The sequence below is a fragment of the Scophthalmus maximus genome, chromosome 11 (assembly GCF_022379125.1).
Source record: "Scophthalmus maximus strain ysfricsl-2021 chromosome 11, ASM2237912v1, whole genome shotgun sequence".
Taxonomy (NCBI): domain Eukaryota; kingdom Metazoa; phylum Chordata; class Actinopteri; order Pleuronectiformes; family Scophthalmidae; genus Scophthalmus; species Scophthalmus maximus.
Window position 1 is genome coordinate 11,245,962 of NC_061525.1, and position 22,550 is coordinate 11,268,511.

Sequence of the window (22,550 nt, forward strand, 5' to 3'; positions counted from 1 at the left end):
AATCTACTCCCATTGTGGTGCAGGTAATGTGCGAGGCTGGCCGAAAGGCTGAGACGGAGGCTTGTCATGCTGTTGTCCACAAGGGTGAATCTGCAGCAGGCTGTGAATTGTGCCAGTGTGTGTTGTGGGAGAAGAGCTGGCCAGACAGAGGCCTTTCTCTCTCAAAGGTGACCTGGTGCTATAACTCAAACATACTGCCTGTTGGCAGGGGAACAATGCGGCTTTTACCACCGCAGCTCAGCCACAGTTGACTTTTTGACCTATAAATCTTCCATGGACAAGATGTCAAAGAATCACGAGCCAGTGGAAATTTGGGGTTTATCAAGGTTTTGACACAATGTGAGCAGACATGACTCACAGGTCCTGCTGTTCTTTTGGAAGGCTGTCCTGATTCAATACCTCAGCTGGTAGATTTTTTTCTTATTACATTAAGAATGCATTAGATAAATTGAAAGGACCCTGTGTTTTTGTATAATGCTATATAATAGTTAGTGTAAATGAACTTTAAAGCAGGACAAACAAGTAGGCAGAAGAAAAGCAGAAATATTTTCCCTGTTGTTGTTTTGGCATGCAGGTTTAAACAAGCATAGATAAACAATTTCTCCTGCATTGTTCCTCTTTATGGTTAAATTTCCTCATATCAAATTCTGTACTGATACAAACGCTCCTTGAAAATATGGCCTCTCCGAAATACACTCATATTTCAACCCTCATAATGCTGAGCCCAGAGTCATCCAGCCTGGAAATTGCCCATGGAGAATTCTTGTTCGGCTGGATATTATATGTGCCACATCCTATCCTGGCCTTTGTGAAGACCCTCCTCGCTGAATGGCCAATTTCCCTCCCCTAGACATTGACATTTCAGCTATCAGACTGCCTTCAGTCACAGGGAAGGTAATCTATCCCACCCCCCTCTTCAAATACTGTCGGAGCAGAATCTCTTCCTGATACCCTGATACCCCCCTACCACCATCAACACCACCTCTGTCATACACTCCATCCCCGGCGGCAACATTATGCTGTCCTTGATGTTTTATCATTAGTTTGGGAGTGTGTGGTCTCCCACTGCTTTCTTTTGATGGAGTGCAGACAGTAAAGGCATGGAGACAGCCAGCTAATTTCCCCTGCTGTGACTCTCCCACAGCAAGGGCTTGGGCTAGCTCTCCTCTGCACCAGAGTCGGGCATATATACTCCTGACGAAGAAGCTTTCAGCCCTCCTTAGCACCGTCATATAACTGAATGGCCCTCCATTTTGTTTTTCTGATTAGTTTGTTTGAGGGTGAGCAACAGGCCTTATCAGTGCAGTGTGGGGTTGAGGATGCTGCCATGAGCTCAGCTATGCTGCAGCAGGAGACCAGCAGAATGGTTTCATTTGTAGTTTGATGTTTATCATTGAGAGAAACTAAGGAAAATAGCAATACCTTTCCATGATCGAGTAAATTTGTTGACATGCAGCAAGGCTGCAGGTCAGTCCACCAGTTTGTATATCTCGACAACTAAACATATTCGGTTCTTGATCCTCTGAAAATCTTTTTAAGGCTGTGCTAAAACAATATTCATAATGTTTCTTTATATTAGCACAACATTAAAATATGTCATACTTAAAGTACATCAACTTTGGGAGCTACCGACTTACATGGAAATTGCTATGAGAAGGGGACTTGTTAGGGACAGTAGAAACAGGAGGAATGATTACAGTTCGCAAAAACCTTTGCTCAAATGGCCGCATGACTGTTGTTCTAAGATAGACTTGAAAACATTAGAATCTATCCTTTAGGTACAGCGTCACACAACTGCCAGCACGGACTCTCTCTTAGTCTCTTAAAAATGTACTCGCCACAGTAGCTGAAACATGTGCATGTTACGATTTTTTATAGTGCAGCTTCTGTCTATTCCTTTACACTTGTATTCCTTTATTTCTTATACATGTTCTTTATTTTTTTTTTACTCTTTTCATCTAGATGCTCCCACTACTATCCCCACACCCACCACCAATCCAGTCAACACGCAAGGTACTGTATGCCCCCACTACTGTCCATCTCAGCAATCATATGTGTGTGTGTGTGTGTGTGTGTGCGTGTGTGTGTGTGTGTGTGTGTTTGTTTGTTTGTGCGTGCGTGCGTGCGTGCGTGTGTGCCTGCGTGGCTGCCTGCTTGCGTGGCTGCCTTAGTGCGTGCCTGCGTGGCTGCCTGCGTGCGTGGCTGCCTGCATGTATGATCTGGTGATTGGGAGAAAAAGAACTTGTACCTAAGGCTAAGACAGTCTGTGGATGACCAGTTCTAATCAGATCAGTGCTGCTGATAGGTGACATTGAGGACAGGCAACGCGGGGCTGTCAGAGACACCTGTCATAGCCCTTTCCAGTCACATGTTTGATCTGAGAAAATAAAGAGCCTCTGCGGTGCTGTCCTGTTATCTTATCAGCATCCGCGGCTATATCTCAACCGGCCCATCCATCATATTATAATGCCCCTTGCATCTCCCCAACAAATACCAGTCACATTTAGTCTTTTGAGAGGCCAAAAAACACATCAATAACTATTTTCTCAGAGACATATGAAATAAATTAAAAGCAGTTCATTCAGTGTTTATAGCAGAGAGTGACCTTTTGACATTTTTTATTTTCAGACTTTGATTTATCTCTGTTGCAAAAATTCATTTCAATATTAACCATTTAAAAAAACTAAAAAAACGCTATTATGTCAAAAGCACCGCTAAGGCTACACAGATGGCGAGGCAACCTTGGGAGTTGACATTTGGATATGCCAGAGTGTGACATTTCAATACAAAAACTATCCTTAAAGAATAGATCGGTTTATCAATAGCTGCTTTAGAGGTAGCTATGGCAAATTTGGCCCTTTTGTCATGACCGGTTCTGCTACTCATGCAGTCATGAAAATGAGGTTATTCAGTTTAAAACTCAATGTAAGACGGTATCAAAAGCTCTGATATTGTAATGAGGCAGGCTGATATGATTATTTATTAGATTTATTTTATCAAACAATTGGCTTTTCAGTGGTGTGTTTGTGTATAATGTGTTTTATTTAAATTAAAAATAGAGTTAAGAGTCACATAAATAGCTCTCTGTCATCATGTTTGTGAAGTCTCCTGGGTGATCACTATGACAGTGCATTACACCTTTGTATTTGTGAAAACGCCTCCTTATGTTTGAAAGTTGTACTTCAAACCTGCTATTTTTCTGCCTCAGTTTTAGCAGCAGCAGCCGCCGCGTGTCATTTATTGTGCTGCAAGAACTAAGCATCGTTTCAGCTCTCAGACTCTCTCTGGGTGTGGCCCCGTCAAACAGGAAGTTGCTTTTGCAGAGCTATGCTTTACTCTGCATTTTCTCCTTAAGCTCTTCTCCTCGGAATAACAGTCTCTGTGTTTTCTGCTGTAAGATTCCAGTAATTTCCGAAAGACAGGCTTGAAAGAGGATTTACCATGATTTATGCAGTACATGCTGGGAGGATGTAATTGAGCTTTCTTGCAGTTCACTACTCTTCTAAATACCCTGTCACAGGGGCAATGCTAAGCTGGCTTGTGGTAGATTGCTTTGCGCTACCTTAATCAGCATAACAGCACAGTATAGCGTTTTCTTCTCGCGAATACGGAAGTGTACAGCATGATTTCTTATTCATCCAATATAAGCAGAGTGTGAATTGGCGCGAGTGCTGCCACCACCAGCTGGGATTTTCTGCTGTAACCGGAGGTCACTGAAATGCTTCTATATGTGATCCTTATTTTAAAGGTCCAGTCAACGAATTTACAGTTGCACTTATCGTCATCAAAAAATTGAAGAGTTAAAAAAAAAGCATCATTATGTATCGTTTTTTAATTAATTATGATTTAAAACTGCTCATAGAGCTATGTAAACAAGAAGATCATGAACAATCTTCTGATATAAGCATTCTCCTGATTGACGTTGTCATAATTTACATGACTTTCATTGATGGTTGGGTAATAGATAGTAATTAGCTGTCTGGTTATATTGTTGTAATTAGTAGTTTTCATTTATATGTTTTTGTTTGGCACACTCATTGACTTTATTTTGTTAATTGTCAAAGGTGGTAATTAATCATTTAATTGATATTATTTATGGTTCTGTTGTATAAGGATCAGTTGCCTTGTTTGTGTGTGTGTGTGTGTGTGTGTGTGTGTGTGTGTGTGTGTGACCTTGCTTTTATAATTGCATTTGTGTTTTATTTGGACAGTTTAATGTGTAGACCCATGCCAGCTAATGGGAATTCAATCAAATAGATTTTGTAAATTTATTTGTTTGTAGATTTCAGTTCAGCCTATAAACATCACGTTTTGTGCTATATTTTCAAAGCTGCACCCAGATTAGTATTTTAGTATTTTACTTACTCACAACTGGGAAGAATTTTTAATCCTTCAAGTTGCTGTCATTCGCTAAGCCGCACAAGCCGACCATCCACATTAGGGGTGTTATTTTCTCTCTGTAGTATGAAGGAGAACATGAAAGGGAATTAATGAATATTCTTAACCTTTCCTCATGATTTCCTAAAAATTTGCTGATTTTCAGCTTTTAATTATAGGACATTGCCAATGGATACGGATCTCAGTTTATTAACTATTTTTCACAACATAATTTACTTCCTTTTACCCTTTTAATTTCCCCCTATAGTTGGAACCAAACTGTGTAGGCGTTCCTTTGAAAGATCCCAGTAATTTACAACTAAATAGCAGCTCATTTTGAGTCAAAGGTTCCTGCAAATTAGCTGGAAAGTATGGGACCTGGAAAAAATGTGTTGCCAATATTTACAATAAAACAAAAAGCTCTCGGTTTTGTCTGACAGAGATGTTACCTTCCTTCACAGTGATCCAAACATTCAGACATCCGACTCTCTACAGAGTATTGTATGTGTTCAAAACGGACAGTAAATGGTTATAGCACCACGGAAAAGAAAACATGCTCCGCAAATTCTTTGTGTGGTTGCATTTCTTTTGGGCAGAGGGTAGAGTTTACCCAGAATCCCCAGCTCTGAAGGAATAAAGGGAGTCTGTGGCAATAATGCTCCAGCTCGTCAGATGCTCAGAGATGATCCAATTCAATGCAATGCAGGGACATCATATCCCGGCTAAGCCTTCAATAACCCCCCTCTCCCCCGGCTTTTAGAGAGGAGCCAGAGGAAAGACAAATGAGCAGGGAATAATGTTGATGGCTTGATCGGAAAGAACCTGTGTTTCCACAGATCCACAGTCCAGGGTAAATTGTTGTTTAACATGCTAAAGTAAGATTTACATACTTTTTTGTCCCTCTCATTTTTATAGTTTGTGTCTCTTTGTGCCAAAAGCAATAACTTTAACAAGAAACGACAGCTTTTACCTTATTTCTTGTGGTGTGACATTATGCAACCTGAAATTAATACCTGCAGACACTACTCAGGGCTCAAATGTTCTCTGAACTATGATTATCAACAACATTTAATGTGTATTTTAAGGGCGCGCTCTTTGTAAATGAAATACAAATAAGACATGAGAAAGTGTCAGGAAACTAGAAAAGTAAACGGCCACAATACAAAAGTTTACATCGCATTTCATTCTAATGGAAAACACAATAACCAGTTTGTGGGTAATTTGTGTTTTGCTCTCTTCATTCAAATGCCTGTGGTGTTGTTATTATTTTACCTCAATGTGTCCCAGAACCTCTGAAACCAAACCTTCACTCTTTTCCAAAGGAAAATAAAAACTGTAAACATTAAAGAGGCTTCAGAGTCTGTTGGGTTAAACAACGTTTTCTGAGGTTAACAGCCTTCTGGTTTATGGATAGTACTACGGTGTAAAATAACTACCGATGAGAGCTTTGCAATCAAACATTACACTATACATGAACCTGAGTCTGATATTCGTACTGCACCCGTTAGACTTTATAATACTACTAACCACAATTAAGTTTTATTGCTTGCTTGGTTAAGCTGTCAGGGATTTGTAGATCATCATGACTTTAAAACACGGTGCACAAAAAACATACATCACTTCATGGTTATTCCGATGTCTTTGTTCTAACAAACACAAGTTGGTTTTTTTTAATTTCAAAGGAAGGAAATCGTATGATTTTGCATCAGATGGCATTTTAGGAATCCATTTCTGGCAGGTTTTCATGAAATGCTTTGTCTACCGTCTCCTCCCTCCGGACTGGTACATGTTAGGTGTTGGCAGGTTTCCACTGCTGTTTAGTCTCAAGATTCAAGCCTCAGCTCCATGTACACTATTGACTTCCACAAAGACTGTTCCAAGTGCATTTAGTATTTGACAAAATTAGTCAATAAACATCTAGCAGCGCTGTTTTAACCCTCAAATGTATCATTTGTCTTTGAAGTATTTCAATGGAAAAATAAAAGTAACATTTTGAAATGCTAATTATGTTTTTCCTCACATTTGTTTACTCTTAATATACTTGAAATTGTGATTTTATTTTTCGACCTTCCGCCTTTTTTCCTTTCCTTTAAATCGTTATTAAAGAAAGAAAATATTATAATTGTCCATTTTAATTGGTCTCCAGGGAATAGGTTTGTAATGGCAGCCCACCCTGAAGTTAAAAGAGTGTTTCATTGGGGGGGCCTTGGAGCAGTTGTAAATGGTAATGGGAGCTCTCCTTATCACATTAGGGTTTGGAGATTGAATATTATGTGCCAATGAACTCAAATCATGATAAGGTGTACTTTTGCAGCATAGGGTTAGGGTTAGGGTTACTTATTTCTGTTATTTTGTCACACGTCTCCTTCACCTTGATCTCTTTTCGAAGAAAAACATGTTGAAGAGGGAGTATGAAGTGGAGATGGCGGCTCGCCACTTTTGTATGGAGAATTTTGCCAATCTCAAAAGATACAATAAACAGTCATCCAGTTCAAATTCTCTCCACATTTTCCATTCATTTGCCAAAATATTATTTAGTCAGACCTTCAATTGTATATCAGGGCGTCTTTTAAATGTCACAACTGGGTTTGTACATCTTCAAATCATTGTTTGGGGTGGTACAAAGGACTCTGGAAACATATTTAGTGGGCAAGCAGCGGCTTGGGATTCAACCAAGGACATTATTGTGCTCTGTTGATGTTCTGCTAAAGCAGCAATACGGAAAATGATTTGGCGGAGATGTATGCTCATCTCATTATGTTAAGCCACGGATGTTGGCAGTTCAATGCTACAAAATGTCTATTGACGGAACTTAAGTTGATTCCGCAGCAGAGCCACTTTGTCCAGCTACTGTCCACAAAAGGGTCAGTGTGCGAGTCTATTCTGTGCAAGTAAAAGCTTTGCTCTATCAATGCAAGAGAGTCATTGTTTCAATTATGTCCATGTAATTACATCTATAAATTGCAATGTGTTTGTGTGTGTGTGTGTGTGTGTTGGGATAGTGCATGTGTGTGTGTGTGCGTGCGTGTGCGTGCGTGCGTGCGTGCGTGCGTGCGTGTGTGCCTGATATGCCGTGTTCTGTGAACAGAAAAATCTATTAAAAGAAGAAAAGCTGGTAAAACTGAAATTATGTTCTGTGTAATCAGCCTGGTGACAAGCTCGCAGCTCTGATCTCCAGGCTGACAGATAAGTCTGACAGGACGCACCCTTACTGGCCAGAGTGGCAATTAGACTTTCCAGTACAGAGACTGCAAGGTGCGACTGTAAAGCATGTGGCACTGGGAGTTCAGTGGAGCAGATTTCCCCAGCACGCAGACATGGGCATCAGTTGCAAATCCTCTTTATTCCCCCATAAATCCCCACGGCTGTGCACATCCTGTCAGGACGCCGGTGTGGGCATGTCAGCACTCCCTGATCGACCCGTGAGCAGAGCTGTGCTAGCGTTATGGACACCAGCTACATCACAGACCTAATCAAATTCTACTTATTTCAAGTGTGGGGCCACAAAGGCCGCTGTAATAACACTGCCTGTCATTTGGAGGTTTCTATTCTAAGCACCTCGTAGTATTATGAATGCATATATATTGAACATGGCAGGCCGCGGGGGGATTGCGCTCTTGATCCCTGGATGTGTGAATGACAAACTAATTTACACAGGAAGGAGGAGGACTGGTTGTGATGGAATATGATGTTTGGTAAATAGAAAAAATGCCTCTTGTTGAGCCTAAACCTCCCTTTTCACTCTGATTCCCAAATACAGATAGTGGACAAAATAACATGAACAGTTTTACAAAATGATGGTCCAGAACAACTGCACACAGAGTTGCCGTTTCAGCTGAACCTGGGGCCTGCACCATGAAGCCATTCAATCTTAATCTCGCCTGCTTTGTGTTACCTGGCTTCACTGAACTTAACACTGCCCCACTTTGAAAACCAGTATCATGAAGCCGGCTATCAACTCGCTCTGTTAACTCTGACTTTACCTCCAGGTACACAGTTAGAGTGATGTTACAATAGACATAACCCTAATGATTCTACTGATCTACACAAAAATATTTGTTGCCTCTTTATCATTATCACTGAATCTAAACTACTTTGTCTTTGTTGGGATCGTGTAGGAATGAAGGCTCAGTGAGATCTGATCTGTGTGTGTGTGTGTGTGTGTGTGTGTGTGTGTGTGAGAGTGTGTGAGAGAGAGAGAGAGAGAGAGAGAGAGAGAGAGAATGGATGAAGGACATTTTAAAGCTTTAGGGTACATGCAGTTTATGAATGCAATAGATTTACAAAAGAGAATAATTTTTGACAAGATATTTTTATCAAGCCATAGTTTTCTGAAGCTTTCTGCCACATCTCATAGAGAGGGTTTAGTCAGGGTTTGTATTGAAATGTCTTAAACGCATTTAATTCGCTTTCCCCACAAAGACCGTAAAAGGTATCAGGAGTCTTCAATATAATTCACAGTTTTGTTTTCTCGTGGCAGTAATTTTAGTTGTAAAATGTTTTCTTGTAGCAGATTGTTGAAACAGTGGATTGCACACAAGAGGCTGTTCAATGCATTCTGGGGCCATACAATCTATTTTTACGAATTAATAATTTGTCTGATGCTTTAATTTGTTTAATTATCATTATGTATTGCTAGAAAACACTGATGAAATGATATTATAATAATAAACACAAATTCCCTCACATGGGCCGAGCCCCAAAACACTGCAACTTACATTTGCCATATTCCAGTCAGAAGCATGTTTTCACAAGACTCTGTAATATTGACATATGAAATGTTGAATATGACAAATGATTATCTTGAATTTCAATCTTGAGCAAATATGAAGGTAACAGCTCAGATAGTTCATTATACTCAGGTGTTTGTGGGATGTGGGATGTGGGATGTTCGCATTGCTACTGAGCAGATGATTTCCCCTGCTGTTAAGTTAAAATCGTGTCAAACGGCACATTGGTTTCAGATGTTAATAAAACAAGACGCCTGCGATTGTGAAGCAGACTTTCTGTTAAAAATGCCCCTTATATAACATTATCATTGTTTTCTCCATGTCATCACCATATAGAAAACATTGTTTTACATAACTGCTTTCTCAAGTACCTCTTGTGACCATAATGATTAAAATCATTTTACAATACACTTTAGACCTCTGCATTTTATTGCTTTATGTAACATGTTCCATAATCTCCTTACAGTTTAAGTTCACTCCTGCAGCAACACCACAAAATGAATGAACACAACAGTAATATTTATATTATTATATTGAATTTGAGACCATGTTTTGTGTACAGTCCTTTCTTCTCAGCAGTGCACTCGATATGGGCAACATGATATGCAACTGACCATAACAGTCAATACTGCAGGTGTTATGGGATGTTTGGCTTTCTCTTTGACATTTTTGTGATAAGAGTCTCAGTGCTTACTCTGGGCAGATTTTTCCTACCCGTTAAACAAAACTCTCCCTCGGTGGACAGAGGGGGCCGAGACCCTGCATGTTTCCTTGTGGATGTGTCAAACGGGAGACGGAGGGGAGCAAGGTGAGGGCACAGGGGTGTGGGGAGGGTGAGGGAGGAGGGGGGAGGCAGAGCTGCGCACGGGCCATGTTCATTAGCATAGAGCATGAGCCGCTGTCTGTCCTGCGGGACGGAGCCGCGCTATCTGACATCACCGATACAGTCAACAAAGTGCTCGTCCCTGCTCCACACACACTGACGCACAGTAGTGGCTCCGTGCAGACGAGTCCATTTTGAACTGAGTGCTCAACCGAAACAAAACTTTTCTCATTAATTAGTTTCATTGCAGCTCCACTTTACGATGTCCTTGTGCTAATTGAATGCAACTTCAATTAGCTGTTGTTCTCGGGTTGAGTTGTGAATGTGTCACTTCACCCTCCACCCTGATACACCCTCGCCATTTTGAGAAATTTTGCACCCTGTGCTCGTCTTTTATCAAAATCATTCTGGTTCAGAGCTTGACTAGTGAGTGATGGGAAATTGAGCTGCTCTCTCATGCAGCAAAAGAGCAGTGCAGCCCTTCCCTCACCAGCCACTCCTCCATCAGTGCAAATGTGCACAGATATAGACTATTGATAAATGCCTCTGAACTATTCTGAGAGGGGAAATTTAAAAGCTTCATATTATTTTTTTCTCTCTTTTTTTTGCCTTGTTCTTCTGTGGTGCGCAGATAAATCTGGCTAAATTCGCGACAGTGATACTCTCTGACACCTGAGGCAGCCACGTATTTCTCTGCATGGGGACACTGGAGCCAATTTATTTCCAAACTTGTGTCTATTTCTGGTGATTGAGCTCTATAACTTCCAGAAATGGCCTCTTAAATCAAAATGTATTTAACAGTGTGTGAGCTCTCACTGAAATTACGGACGGTGTCTACAGTTTCATGGTGAAATAACTGTCTCAAAACATTTTTCAACATTGCTCACTCGTGAGCCTGGGGCAGGCAGTTCAGCTGTACGAAGACTGTTTTCACGAGGAATGGTTAGGGATGTTAAACTCATGGCAAAAAAAGGTCAATTTTGCTCCTTTGGTTTTTGTACAAATTTAACAAACAAGCTATCTCATGTTAATTAATGTTTTTATTGGCCTTGAGATTAAACAAAGACATGTTTGGTGGGGGTTTGGCACCCTAATGATTTGAAGCCTATAGCTTCCAGTGCAGTTCATACAGTATCTGTGTGAAGGTATTAACTTTGTGACCGGCTGAGAGGGTTTTCTGATCATAAAATTATTTACAGTTATTGTCCTGTTTTCAGACTCCAGAGCCGGTGAAGGGGCACAGCAGAAAATTGACCATGCTGTCATTGGAGGAGTGGTTGCCGTGGTGATGTTTGCCATCCTCTGTGCACTCATTGTTCTTGGTCGATACTTTGCCAGACACAAAGGTAAGGCACGGGCAGCGCAATCATACTTGATCATGAACACATCTCAGAGTTCAAGTGTTTTGTGTTGCAATAGGTTTGAAGTGCACAAGAGGATGAGGGGGTGGAGGAGGCGTGCTGGATAATTTGTCCGCACTCTTTTGCAGGAACTTACTTCACGCACGAGGCCAAAGGGGCGGACGATGCAGCCGATGCAGACACGGCCATCATCAACGCGGAGGGGGGACACAACAACACAGATGAAAAGAAGGAGTACTATATCTGAACTGGACAGGCCAGGAGAGACGGGTGGGAATGCTGCTGGTGATGGTGGTGCTGTGGGAGCATTATGTCTAACTCTGATTGGTTACGAGACGGCTTGAGGGCAGGGAGGGTGAGATTTAAAGAGGAAGAGAGAAAAGTGGAAAGTAGGACTGCCGTGGCCGAGTGGTAATAAGAGGCGTTGCTGAGTCTCCTATCCGAACCCCTCCTGGACTGCTGGGGCCTATTCTGTACAGTTCAATTATTTTACAGACAATTTTGTGCCTTGTTCTATTTCTTTTGTTTATTGTGTTGTTTACTTTCCCTGTCACATGCTTGTTGGATTGGATTTCTTTCCATGTACTCCACCTGAATTTGGTTTTTCGGAGGAGATTAAATGGTCCTGGTGTTTGTCTACTGTATGTGCGCAGCAGCTAGCTTTTAGCTCGTACCCAGATCTGAGGGGCCAGCTTATCCGCACCATTTTCTTTCTTTTTTTCTTTTTAATTTTGAGCAGTCTCCAGATTTCAGTAACTGGAAGACGGTGTGAACACCTTTTTTTCCAACAGAGGGTCAAAGTGAGGACACACTCAGCCTCCAAGGCCACTGTGTTGATGACTAATGTAACAGTTGTGAGTAATCATGGTAAATTTAGAATGTATTTGTTCCTGACAGTGAAGTAAGAGTGCTGTTAAGTCTTTATTTCACACCACATCGCAAAGTACAACCGCTCCCTCGCTGGATTGAAGAAAACATATTTGACAGTTAGGTGTGAGGTCAGTTTAGCGTTTGTTTATGGTATTGTGAAGTACAGTCTGAGACATTCTGACAGCTGTAATGTGCCATGATATGGAATTAAAATTTCTATAGAGAAAGTCCGAGCTGTTTATTAATTTTAAAACTTGGGGGGGGGTTTGGCTGATTTGCTGAAAACATTTACCAGTGTCTCATTAATTACCCTGACTGTGGCAGCCCACCATGTAGCTGCAGCCTGCAGCCAATTAGCTTGGCTTCAGTGGTTAAACAAAAAAACAATTACTAACAACCCTCAATGAAACTTTGTTTTAAAAAGTTCAACAAATGAGCTGAAACGTGTTAGTCAGTTTTAGAGGCGCTGGTAAGTCAATTGGTTACAATTGGACAGAGCCGGTCCAGCTGTTTCTCCCTGTTTCGTCTTTGTGCTAAGCTAAGCTAACTATCCAATAGTAGTTCCATATTTACTGTACAGACATGAGTGTTTATCAATCTTCTCATCCAGCTCTCGGCAAGAAATGAAATGAGTGTATTTCCCAAAATGTCTATTATTTTCTCAAACCTTTCCCTGACTCCAGATTTAGATTTTTGAATTCTTTCTCTTTTTTCTATCCATGTGATGGATGGACCAAAAACAAGGCGGAAAACATTGCTCTGATAATTAGAGCCCAAAAAAAAATTGGGGCTGCAGTGACAGTGAACCCATAAAGAGCCACCGGTCCTGCTGGATTGATCACAAAACAACAAAGAAATAGATTCATTGTGCTTTTCGTTAGATATTGGTACAGCCTGCTGTGCTTGCTTATTGTTTCCTTTTTACATTTTCATACTGCCCACATAGTAGACCCTGTCGAGTGTCCATATATACAGTGAAAATGACTCGCATACAGCAAAGGTGTGAAGTCCACTTTGCAGAGTGCTCCTCTATAAATTAATTATTTTTATTTGATAATGCAGCATGTTGAACTGAAAATGTTACAGGGACTTGTGCTAAAGGGAGGAAAGAATGTGACACTTACAATGGCGTTTGTAAGTGTACAGTACCAAGGTCTGTATAGCAAGCGGAGAAAAAAACTTTTTTCTATTAATGTATTTGGCCTTGCCCATACCAGAGTGAAAACACGTTCAGTCGTTGCAATCATGAATCGGTTACATTTCCTAACTATCTCTAAAGACATTTTACCTTTAGGTTTTGATAACTTTTAAGGGCTCTTGTCCGTTCAAGTTATCAAAGATTTGCGCAGAGCGTTGGACTTGGTTTGGAAAAGATCATTTTCCTTTTGTCATCCTGCAGCCTAAAACCCTCAGAGGAACCGTCTACTGTTACAATTATTTTTTTTTTGTCACATAAAAGATCCTATGCTCACAGACAAGAGACGCCGCTTCATGCCTCTGACTCTGTCACAGCTAGAAGAGTAAAAAACTGTTCGGTAATTAGTACGTGATTTCATCTAATTGCCTGATTTAAGAAAATCTGTAAATGCATTATTAAAAGGATAACCACTGCCTTAAACCCACCTATTGATACTTATTATTATGAATGAAAAGACTGAAGGACTTTTTGTGCCTTCTTTGATTTTGAAGCATATGGTTAATATCAAACAGTATCCTTGTGTATCCTCTCACAGTATGTCTTGTATATTTCTGTTCTTTCTAACTAACAGGGCCAATATTCATCCACGTCTATATTAACACACTGTAGACTCCTATCAAAAATACGACATGTAGCATAAATTAAAAAAAAAAAAGCTGAAATAAGTATTATCTAAAAAATATATATTTATTTTATGTTTATCAGGGTGGTAAGGCAGCTTCCAATATCTTGATTGTCGTATGCCAGGGTGTAGTATTTATTGTCTTAATGAGTGATCACAAAACAATTTCAATTTGGCCATAATTATTTGCTCTGCTTCACTTCATTTGTTATTTATTCGGATCTTCAAGGACAAGGCTCAATAGTATAGTATAATCAGAGAGAAATACACTACTAAAAGCTATAACAAGCCACAATAAAAGTCGATTTTTTGTGGATTTTAGAGTTTTGGTGTCATGGAAACAGTTATCTGCATGACAGATTTTATTTTGGCGATTGATATTTATCTTGAACGGTTATGAAGTAACTGCTGCTTTTAATTGGGGAACATTGAAAGATTGTTGAAACCATCATTCTAATCCAATTTTTTTTTTCTTTTTTTTAAATACTTGATATTTAGTATGTTTGTTTTCACTCTCTCAGGTTCATGAGTATTAATAGTTTTTTTTTTGCATCTCAGGTAGAATGCAAATTAAAGGCCCCAAGTATATACCGTAGTTCCACAGCTATTCAAAAAGTGAAGAAATCACAAGATGTACATGTTTTTCTCAGTTGTACATGTTTATGTGTTCTTAATATGGTGCACTGTTACAGTAAACGTTGATTATTTTGCATAGACCTAGTTCACAAAGAAAGAAAACTAGATTTGTTAAGCAGACAAAAATTATGTACAGTCAGTGTTGACAAAATCACGATGATGTTCATAAAACTTCCTCTTCCACTATAACACTTCGCTCATATAGTAACGGTTATTTAGTAATCATAGGATGTGACCACAGACAGTTAAGCATCTGTTTGCATTTATTCATACATCAATTTTCATAGATGAAAAGAAGGCGTATTTACTGTGACATGAAGTTTTATGAATGATCTGTAACATGTCTTGGATATTTGGATGAAACTCATGTTCAAAGCCTGGGGAGGGGGAGGGGGAGGGGGAGGGGTGGTTTGGGTGATTTATTGCCCCCAGATGGTTGTTTTTGTTGTTGAATCTTAAATTTTCTCTCCATACCCAGGCGACATTTTTTTTTTGTGTAGTGACGAGGATGTTTCTCATATGACCATGCATATTTTGTATTGGTTAACACCAACATTTTTACAGAAGAAAAAAAAAATCAGAAGAGTACTTGTCTTAATAAAAAGATATCAATGTTTAAAGTGGTGTGCTGTTGTGACTTGATCAAAACCGTGGTTTCACTTTGTAGTCCTGTCCCGCCTGAGACGGGTAGAATTTATTAATTTGTATTTGTTGTCAAATTCACTCCGCCCGTTCAACGCTCTGAATACATTAGCTGGATTGAACCTGCTCACTTCATCCTGAGCTGCTGGTACTTGTCAAACTCAAAATAGGGAAAAAAAGAGATGTTGAGATGTGGCAAAAACACTGTATGGATGTAGATTTGATATGGATGAGCAGCAGCTGCAGCACTCTGAGGTCCCATCAGTGACTGACGCATGCAGTGCGGTAAAGACGGAGGGGAGAAATGTTTAAAAATGATCAAATGACTGACAGCGACAGGCTCAGGGGCCTGTGTTAAGGTTTCCGACCGAACACGTGGATGTTAGTGATTTGACAAATTGATAGGCATTTTGAGGAACACGGTGTAATTCATAACCATAAGCTATTCTGCCATCATAATTCTGTCAGTGCCACCATTTCCCATTACTTAAAGTGATCCATCCCAGGTAAAGGTCAATAATATTACTCAAACTTTAATGGGAATAGTTTAACCTTAGAAACCCGCCACTTCTCTCCCTTACTCATACAATTAATGAAAAATAATGCTACCCTCAAGGAGTATTAAATACCAGCCTGCTGATTTTTTTGAAATACGACAGGTTATGGGATGTTCTCGATGGCACTTTGTTCGAGGATGAACTCTTGAAATCAAACTTGGGAATTCAAAACAGTCGCAAGCATTCGCTGTTCGGCTGTGGCAGTTTTGGCTGCATCGTGAACACATGAATGTGGCTGTGTGATGTTTCAGTTAGCTGCTACTAATTCTATTTACATGTTCAACTTTAATTTGGAATGACATGTTTAAGTGTAATTAGCACAATGGGGAAATTGAGAGTGAACGAATGTCTAAGCATGGCTTGTTTAGCTGGTTAATTGATTGATTGAGATTGATGGCATGTAGCACTTGGCCTGGCTGAGCTATAATTAAATGATGTGGGAATAAATGGTGAACAACAGCAAAGGCAACAGGCTCCGTCTGCACATTCACCTCCATCTTTGTTGCTCTTGTTCAGCACCAAACACTCAAGGACTTGCATGATTCCCATTTACTTACAAACTACGTTTAGTTCTTGTAGAGAACAGCTCAAAGTAGTTTTTAGTAGATTTAGCTCATTTTTATAAAGAAAAAATGAAAAAACATTCTTTGAAATAACAAATAACAATAGAAATAGTCATATCAAATTATACAATACCTGCAGTACACTATCAGAGAATTACACAGCTGTATATGTTTGTAACATCAGAAGGTTATTTTTTTCATACTATTGAATTCTCTTCTTCTCTTGTTTTCACATAATCTCAAACAAATGGTAGTTTGCAGGTACAGTGCAGCTGAGTCATAATAATACTTGAGAATAATGATTGAATGTTTTATTATCAATTGCAAAATGAGACATTTTAATGTCAGATGTTGAACCTACGGTTGGGTCCACAAGTCTGAGACCACTTGAGTATTCACTTAAATGGTAAGTTAAGTGTAACCATCTAAAATATACCTCGAGCATCACATCCACTCCCATAATGTGTCGAAACCCTCCAGAAACCAAGGGAAACCCCTATTGTGATGTAGTTTTTTGTACTATAAGCATTGCTGAGAATTTAGACATTTAAGGTTTTGCAAAATACAGAGAGCATGCAGCATAAAAACTGACTGGCAAGTCAAGGAGGTTTGCAGAAAACACCTCCCTACTTCTTTTGGATCTTCCGTTTGTCTTCTATATCTAAATATTAATGTTGGTGGAAAGATGCCAAGTAATTTTCCATGAAAGACATGAACTAGTTATTTCAAGCAAAGATGAAGGACAAGCACCTGAAGCCTGTGATAACCACAACACAATTATTTCTTCTTATTATAATATGACCCAGAGAAATCTGCAGAAATGAAACCACACACAACCAGCCTGTTAAACATGTAAGAAAGTGTCAGGGAGAAGAGACTTGTGTTTGTGAGGTGATTAACTCCAAACCTGAAAGATGGGGTGAACAGCGCTAGAGGCTCTCATGTCATCGATGTTGCTGCTTGATGTTTAATACTCTGATATTTAATCAGAGATTGACGTTTACCAGATGGAGAAACTGTGCTGGGTGTTGATGTGAGTGTTTTCCGTGTGATTAATTACAAAAAGATACGAACCTACGACAAACCACACGCACACCACACCCACCCAAAAAAGGGGAAGTGTCTCAGGCTGGACATCTGTAATTATCTGCGGAGCCTAAGCTTCAAGCAGCATCGTCTGAAGTTCGCTTCGCAAGACCCAATCTCAAGGTGACTCTTTTCTGCAGAAGCAAAGAGAATTTTTTTGCCAAATTTATATTGATGTTCCGCTTCATAGCCACCACCTAGATATAATAAGCAAGGCGAGAATTTCCCCAATCTTCTTCTCTTATCTTTTATTCTGCTACGTCTGCATGTTATCTTTCTATCATATTCAGTATTGTTTATGCATAATTAATTTTCATTTAGGCGGGGGTTTTATTTGGAAAGACTTAAATGTTTATGATTATCGTTTTGAGATAATCGTAAAAATGCTATTGTTGCACCACACTTTTATTTAGTCATCCAGCTTCCTCCTGGTACACCACAGTGCTATGGATGTTTGTTTTTTACCTCTGTTTTGTGTTTGTGTTTCTGTTCAGCATATGAAAGTGTTCTATTTTTGTGGGACAGCCTGTTTCAGTCTAGAAAATAAAACATCTGTACACAGCCTGGAAGTCAGTCTTCAGTGAGGTGGTGGTGAGTTGCTGAAGGAACACTAGCTGCCACCCAAGTAATTTATCAGTCTCAGTCTATTTTCACTTATTAAATTAATTAGTTAGGTAATTAAAAGTTAAAATTTTAATTAAATTGGCATTGAATTCAAACACAGGGACTCGGAAAGAAGGGCATCGTGGGAAGAAGTTCATCAGCTTGATTGAGCTTGAACTTTAATTCAATTCCATTTGGAAAGATGTGGATAAGTCAATTTTTTTTTATCTCTTTCATGCTCTGTAACCACAGCCTACTCTTTTGAAATAAGTATTGTGGATAGTAACACACTGCATTGCTTTACAAAAAGGGTGTGAATGCTCTTTACCAAACTACAACAGATGTTTAACTTGTAAAGCCATAAAAAAGCTTGAAATCATAAAATTCCACTTGAGCCGAGGCTAGTTAGGTTTGAGCAATTGTATTTATCTGGACATATTTTGAAGATTTCACTACTATCATATTTATGTGGTGTAACTAACTGTAACTAACCGGTTTAATGATATTTTGGCATATCAAATGCATTTTTCTAATTCCTAGAAATTCCATGAAACACACTTGGAAGAAAGAAAAATGGGCATGTAGTTTAAGGTACTTAGCCATACTGCACAACAGATGAATTGCATAACCATCATTTCATGCCTTTTTATTAAGATACTGTTCTCTATGCTGGGTAAACAATGGGTCTACAACCCCACTGTCCATTTGCACTAAGTGTAAAATAGTCTGTCCCGACGGCAGATGGTAGGCGGGCGGACTCAGCAGACATCTTGTTTTCTCAGAGGTAAATATTTTATTTACAGCACAAGCCATTACATGTGTAACTCAGACAAGATGACAAAACAAATCACATAGGAAACAACTCAGGAACAACCCTTAAAAAACCAGACCATAGACACATGCTTTTTAGCAGCACCGCTTCACACTATCCTCCGTGGAACAACAAAATCCGTCTAGTCCGGGTGTTTGGTTCACACCTGAACTGCCTCGGCCACAACCACAACAAAGTGTGTTTCATTTACATTTCTAAAGGGCTCTATGAAATGTTAGTAATCCCATCACAATACTGTTGGATCATGTTGTGGCCACAACCATAGATCCCTGCATGTTGGGTCAGAAGCATAGACAGTACAGTATACATAATATGAATGTATAGCATATATGTATAAAAACCGCCAAGGGTGACTCGCGATTGGTCGAGCGCGTGTATTGCCGGGACCTCGATACTGCGGCTCCGCAATTTTTTTCACATCGGCGTAAAATGTAGCTTCCATGGATTGTGTATGTGGTATAACCAATTCAATGACTAGGACCTTGGAACATCAGCATTGATTTTTCAAGGGGAAAGTTCAGTACACTTTGAAGTTAAGCTCTGTTTTCAAGCTTTTGTGAATTCCTCATGTATTTTTCAGACTCACGTGATGCATTTCTATGGTAAAACGATTAGCATAGTTGGGTCAGATGTAAACCAGTCCAGATATTGTGCTTTGATTTTGTACGGCAATTCAATAGTGAGGTTTACAAACAAATACAGAGAAGGAAATGATTTCCTTTATTCAGTTGTGCAAATGATTGAGTTTTGGCTGAATAGAGCTGTTTATCCAGTTTACCTGTGTGGTCCTATCTCTTCACATGTACACCGAGTTCACGGTCGCACAACCGCTCAGACTACAGTACACACATCACAGAGACATACTCCACCACCAGACGAGGAAAGCAGCCATCTTAAACTTTGTTCTCGTGCTATCACTCGGTATTCGTTTCAACACATGCTGGAGCCCGAGATGTAGCACGTACCCAGTGGTAGCACTCTCTCAGCAAGTCATTGTGACGTGAACAAAAGAAAACTGAGCTGGTGAAACAAGAAAAATTGGTACAGAAATGAACAAAGGAGAGTTAATGGAAGCAAGATGGAACATACTTTTCTACAACAATTAATTAGTATTTTGAGGAATAGTAGGAGTGGCGAGAATGTGATTTTGAAGAATTTCATTTTAGTCTCTTATTATATGTTATTATAGCAAATGTGAGGGTGAACAATGCTCTCTAGTTATGTTGATAATTACCTTTAAACACATTATTTAGTCCTTCACTTCTATTCAAGACAGTTTGTCGGTTCTTGGTCCATATATAGTAAATGTTTCTTTTGTGATATGAAGGAAATCATCCAGTTTTTTTGGGGGCGGAGGTTGTTGAATAACTAGCAATATATTATAGATTTTTGCGGCGATGTTTGGGAGGCCAGCTCTTGACAAACTTTATTTTTGTCATCCAAATGATGCAGTAAACATGAAGAATAACAGCAGAGATGCGAGGTAATGTAATTAGTTTAATAAACCACATTACCTTTTACATGTGCTTGCCAACCTGAGACCTTGAAAATATTTTTCAGAAAACTCTCCCGCCTCCACCCCAAAGCATATTTGATTAAGTCCAATTTAAAAAGGGCATGTCAGAAACATAAATTATAACCGAGCGTGCTTTGTTTCTTAACCTAGAAATTGAATTGAGGTCTTAAATGCATTCTTAAATACTTGTGAAATTACAGAAGGTGGCGCCTGAAGCAAGTGAGGCTCCCTGTTATGGTCGATAAAATGACTGCATGGATGTAATTACTTTTGGGTGCAGGTACAGGTTCCTGGTTTTAACACATCATTTTCACACCCCGTCTGTGTGTCACATCTCACCGGTCTGACTTTAGGGCGACAGACCAACTTTCAATGAACACAGTGTGTCCATTTGCAGCCGTGGCACAACATGAGCACCTGGGCGTCCTCTGAGTCTGCACGGCAACTGAGTGTGCTGTTTACTCTGGCCTCTCATCTGATGGCGAGACTAAATGCTCAGTGATCTGGATGGGAGCTTTAAACAAACACTCTTTTTTTAATTTCTGATGGATAAACCCCACTCTCTCTCTCTCTCTCTCTCTCTCTCTCTTGTTTGGCTTTCGTTGCGGTTTCCTCATTAGTAATGCCGTATGGTTTTAAATTTTTTGCAAAATTCAAAATCAACAAACTACATTCAAAACCGTAGAGCCGTGCCCCAAATAACAGATGTATCATTTACAAGTAAATGCCTCCAGTGGATTCACATGGCTGAAGCTCATTCAGCTGGTGGTTACCTTTTGAACCAACTGTAATGTCTTGGATAATTACATTCTGTTTCTCGGCTATTATTCATCAGTTAAAGGTCAAGAGCATTATTTGCAACACAAGCTGATCCTTGCATTGAATGGGCCGGCACACGGTCTTCTAGTTGCTTAGTCACTTTGATATGCAGGTGAATGTCAAATGGGAAAACTGAGCCCTAATAGGCAGCCATTACTGCAAGTGAGGAGCCTGTGTGTAAACCCGAGGTCTAATCACTTATTCAATCACTAAGCATTGTGTCCCTGCTCTCCCTCACCCCTACACCACTGCTCCCTCTGAAAAGCAGCTGATTTTCTATTTCAAAAACCATTGATACACTTGAATTGGTTGTTTGGTTGCTCTAATTAAATGAAAATCAATTGTCATTTTAATTACGACATAAACTGACTCATGGATCCCTAAGAACTTCCTTTGTCTTAAACCAGGGTCACACTACAGTCTTGGGTACATTTCTTCCCCTTCCAACAAGTTGAGGAGAAACCTGGTCTGGGACCTTGATGGTGCTGATATTGGACCATACAATAACAACAATAAATGGTCTTGGCCTTAAGGGTTAACGTTAGCTGGCATACTTCTGTTGACAGCTATTCAAACTTCAAATCTCACCTCCAGTTCTTGCTGAAGAAAAGACAACCCTTGTTGACCAGGCCTCCCAATATGATTTCTCATCAAGTTGTCTAATGCCACTTGAGAGGATTACTGTGCAGGAGGCTGCAGATTGCCACCAATGAATGCAGCTCCTCACCCTCTCTTTTCGAGCATGTAGGAGAACCTATGGGGGCCTTCATGTGACATGAAAATGGTTTGTCCGCTCTGGGCTTCGGTAGAAACCGTAGAACATGGTGGTGAAACATGGCAGGTTATGTGGAAGAGATCCCACTCTATATGTAGATACGTAGGGCTCATTCTAAACTCATCAAATACCTTTTTCTTTTTTTTTTCAGGTGAATTTGCATTAATAAACAAGGATGCATATTCATTTTCTGGCAACAGGCCCCCTAAATTCTCAACACTGGTCTTTTAAGTCACAATTTCCCCACACATTACTATCTATATACGGTGGCAAAATCGTACATATTCACCAGAAGAAGAAAAAAACAACAAATCGTATTTAGACTGAGATGAATTCCAAAATAAACCCAGCAGGATTCATATCTTTTTCAAAAGTAGAGACCTCTACTGAACCATTTTACTATTTAAATATGCATTGCACTTCCCAGTCAAGATCCATCACAGAAACAACGAGGAAGTGTCCATTCATAAAGTTCCAATAATGTTTTGTAACGGAACATTACACTGTAATGAACAACCAAAAATGGTTCTTTATGGAGGC

The 22,550-nt window shown here is 39.7% G+C and overlaps 1 protein-coding gene across 3 annotated transcripts in view; it reads left to right on the top strand.

Moving 5' to 3' along the window:
• Positions 1 to 12,388, top strand: part of cadm1b (cell adhesion molecule 1b) — a 166,687-nt gene extending 154,299 nt beyond the window's left edge. For 2 of the 3 annotated variants that reach the window (XM_035622707.2, XM_035622708.2), the window contains 3 exons: positions 1,963 to 2,013; positions 11,148 to 11,276; positions 11,420 to 12,388. In XM_035622707.2, the coding sequence (XP_035478600.1) occupies positions 1,963 to 2,013; positions 11,148 to 11,276; positions 11,420 to 11,538 (299 nt within the window). In that variant the 3' untranslated portion in view covers positions 11,539 to 12,388. The remainder of the gene's footprint in view (positions 1 to 1,962; positions 2,014 to 11,147; positions 11,277 to 11,419) is intronic. The other variant, XM_035622709.2, reaches the window with a different exon arrangement.
• The last annotated feature ends 10,162 nt before the right edge of the window (positions 12,389 to 22,550 follow it).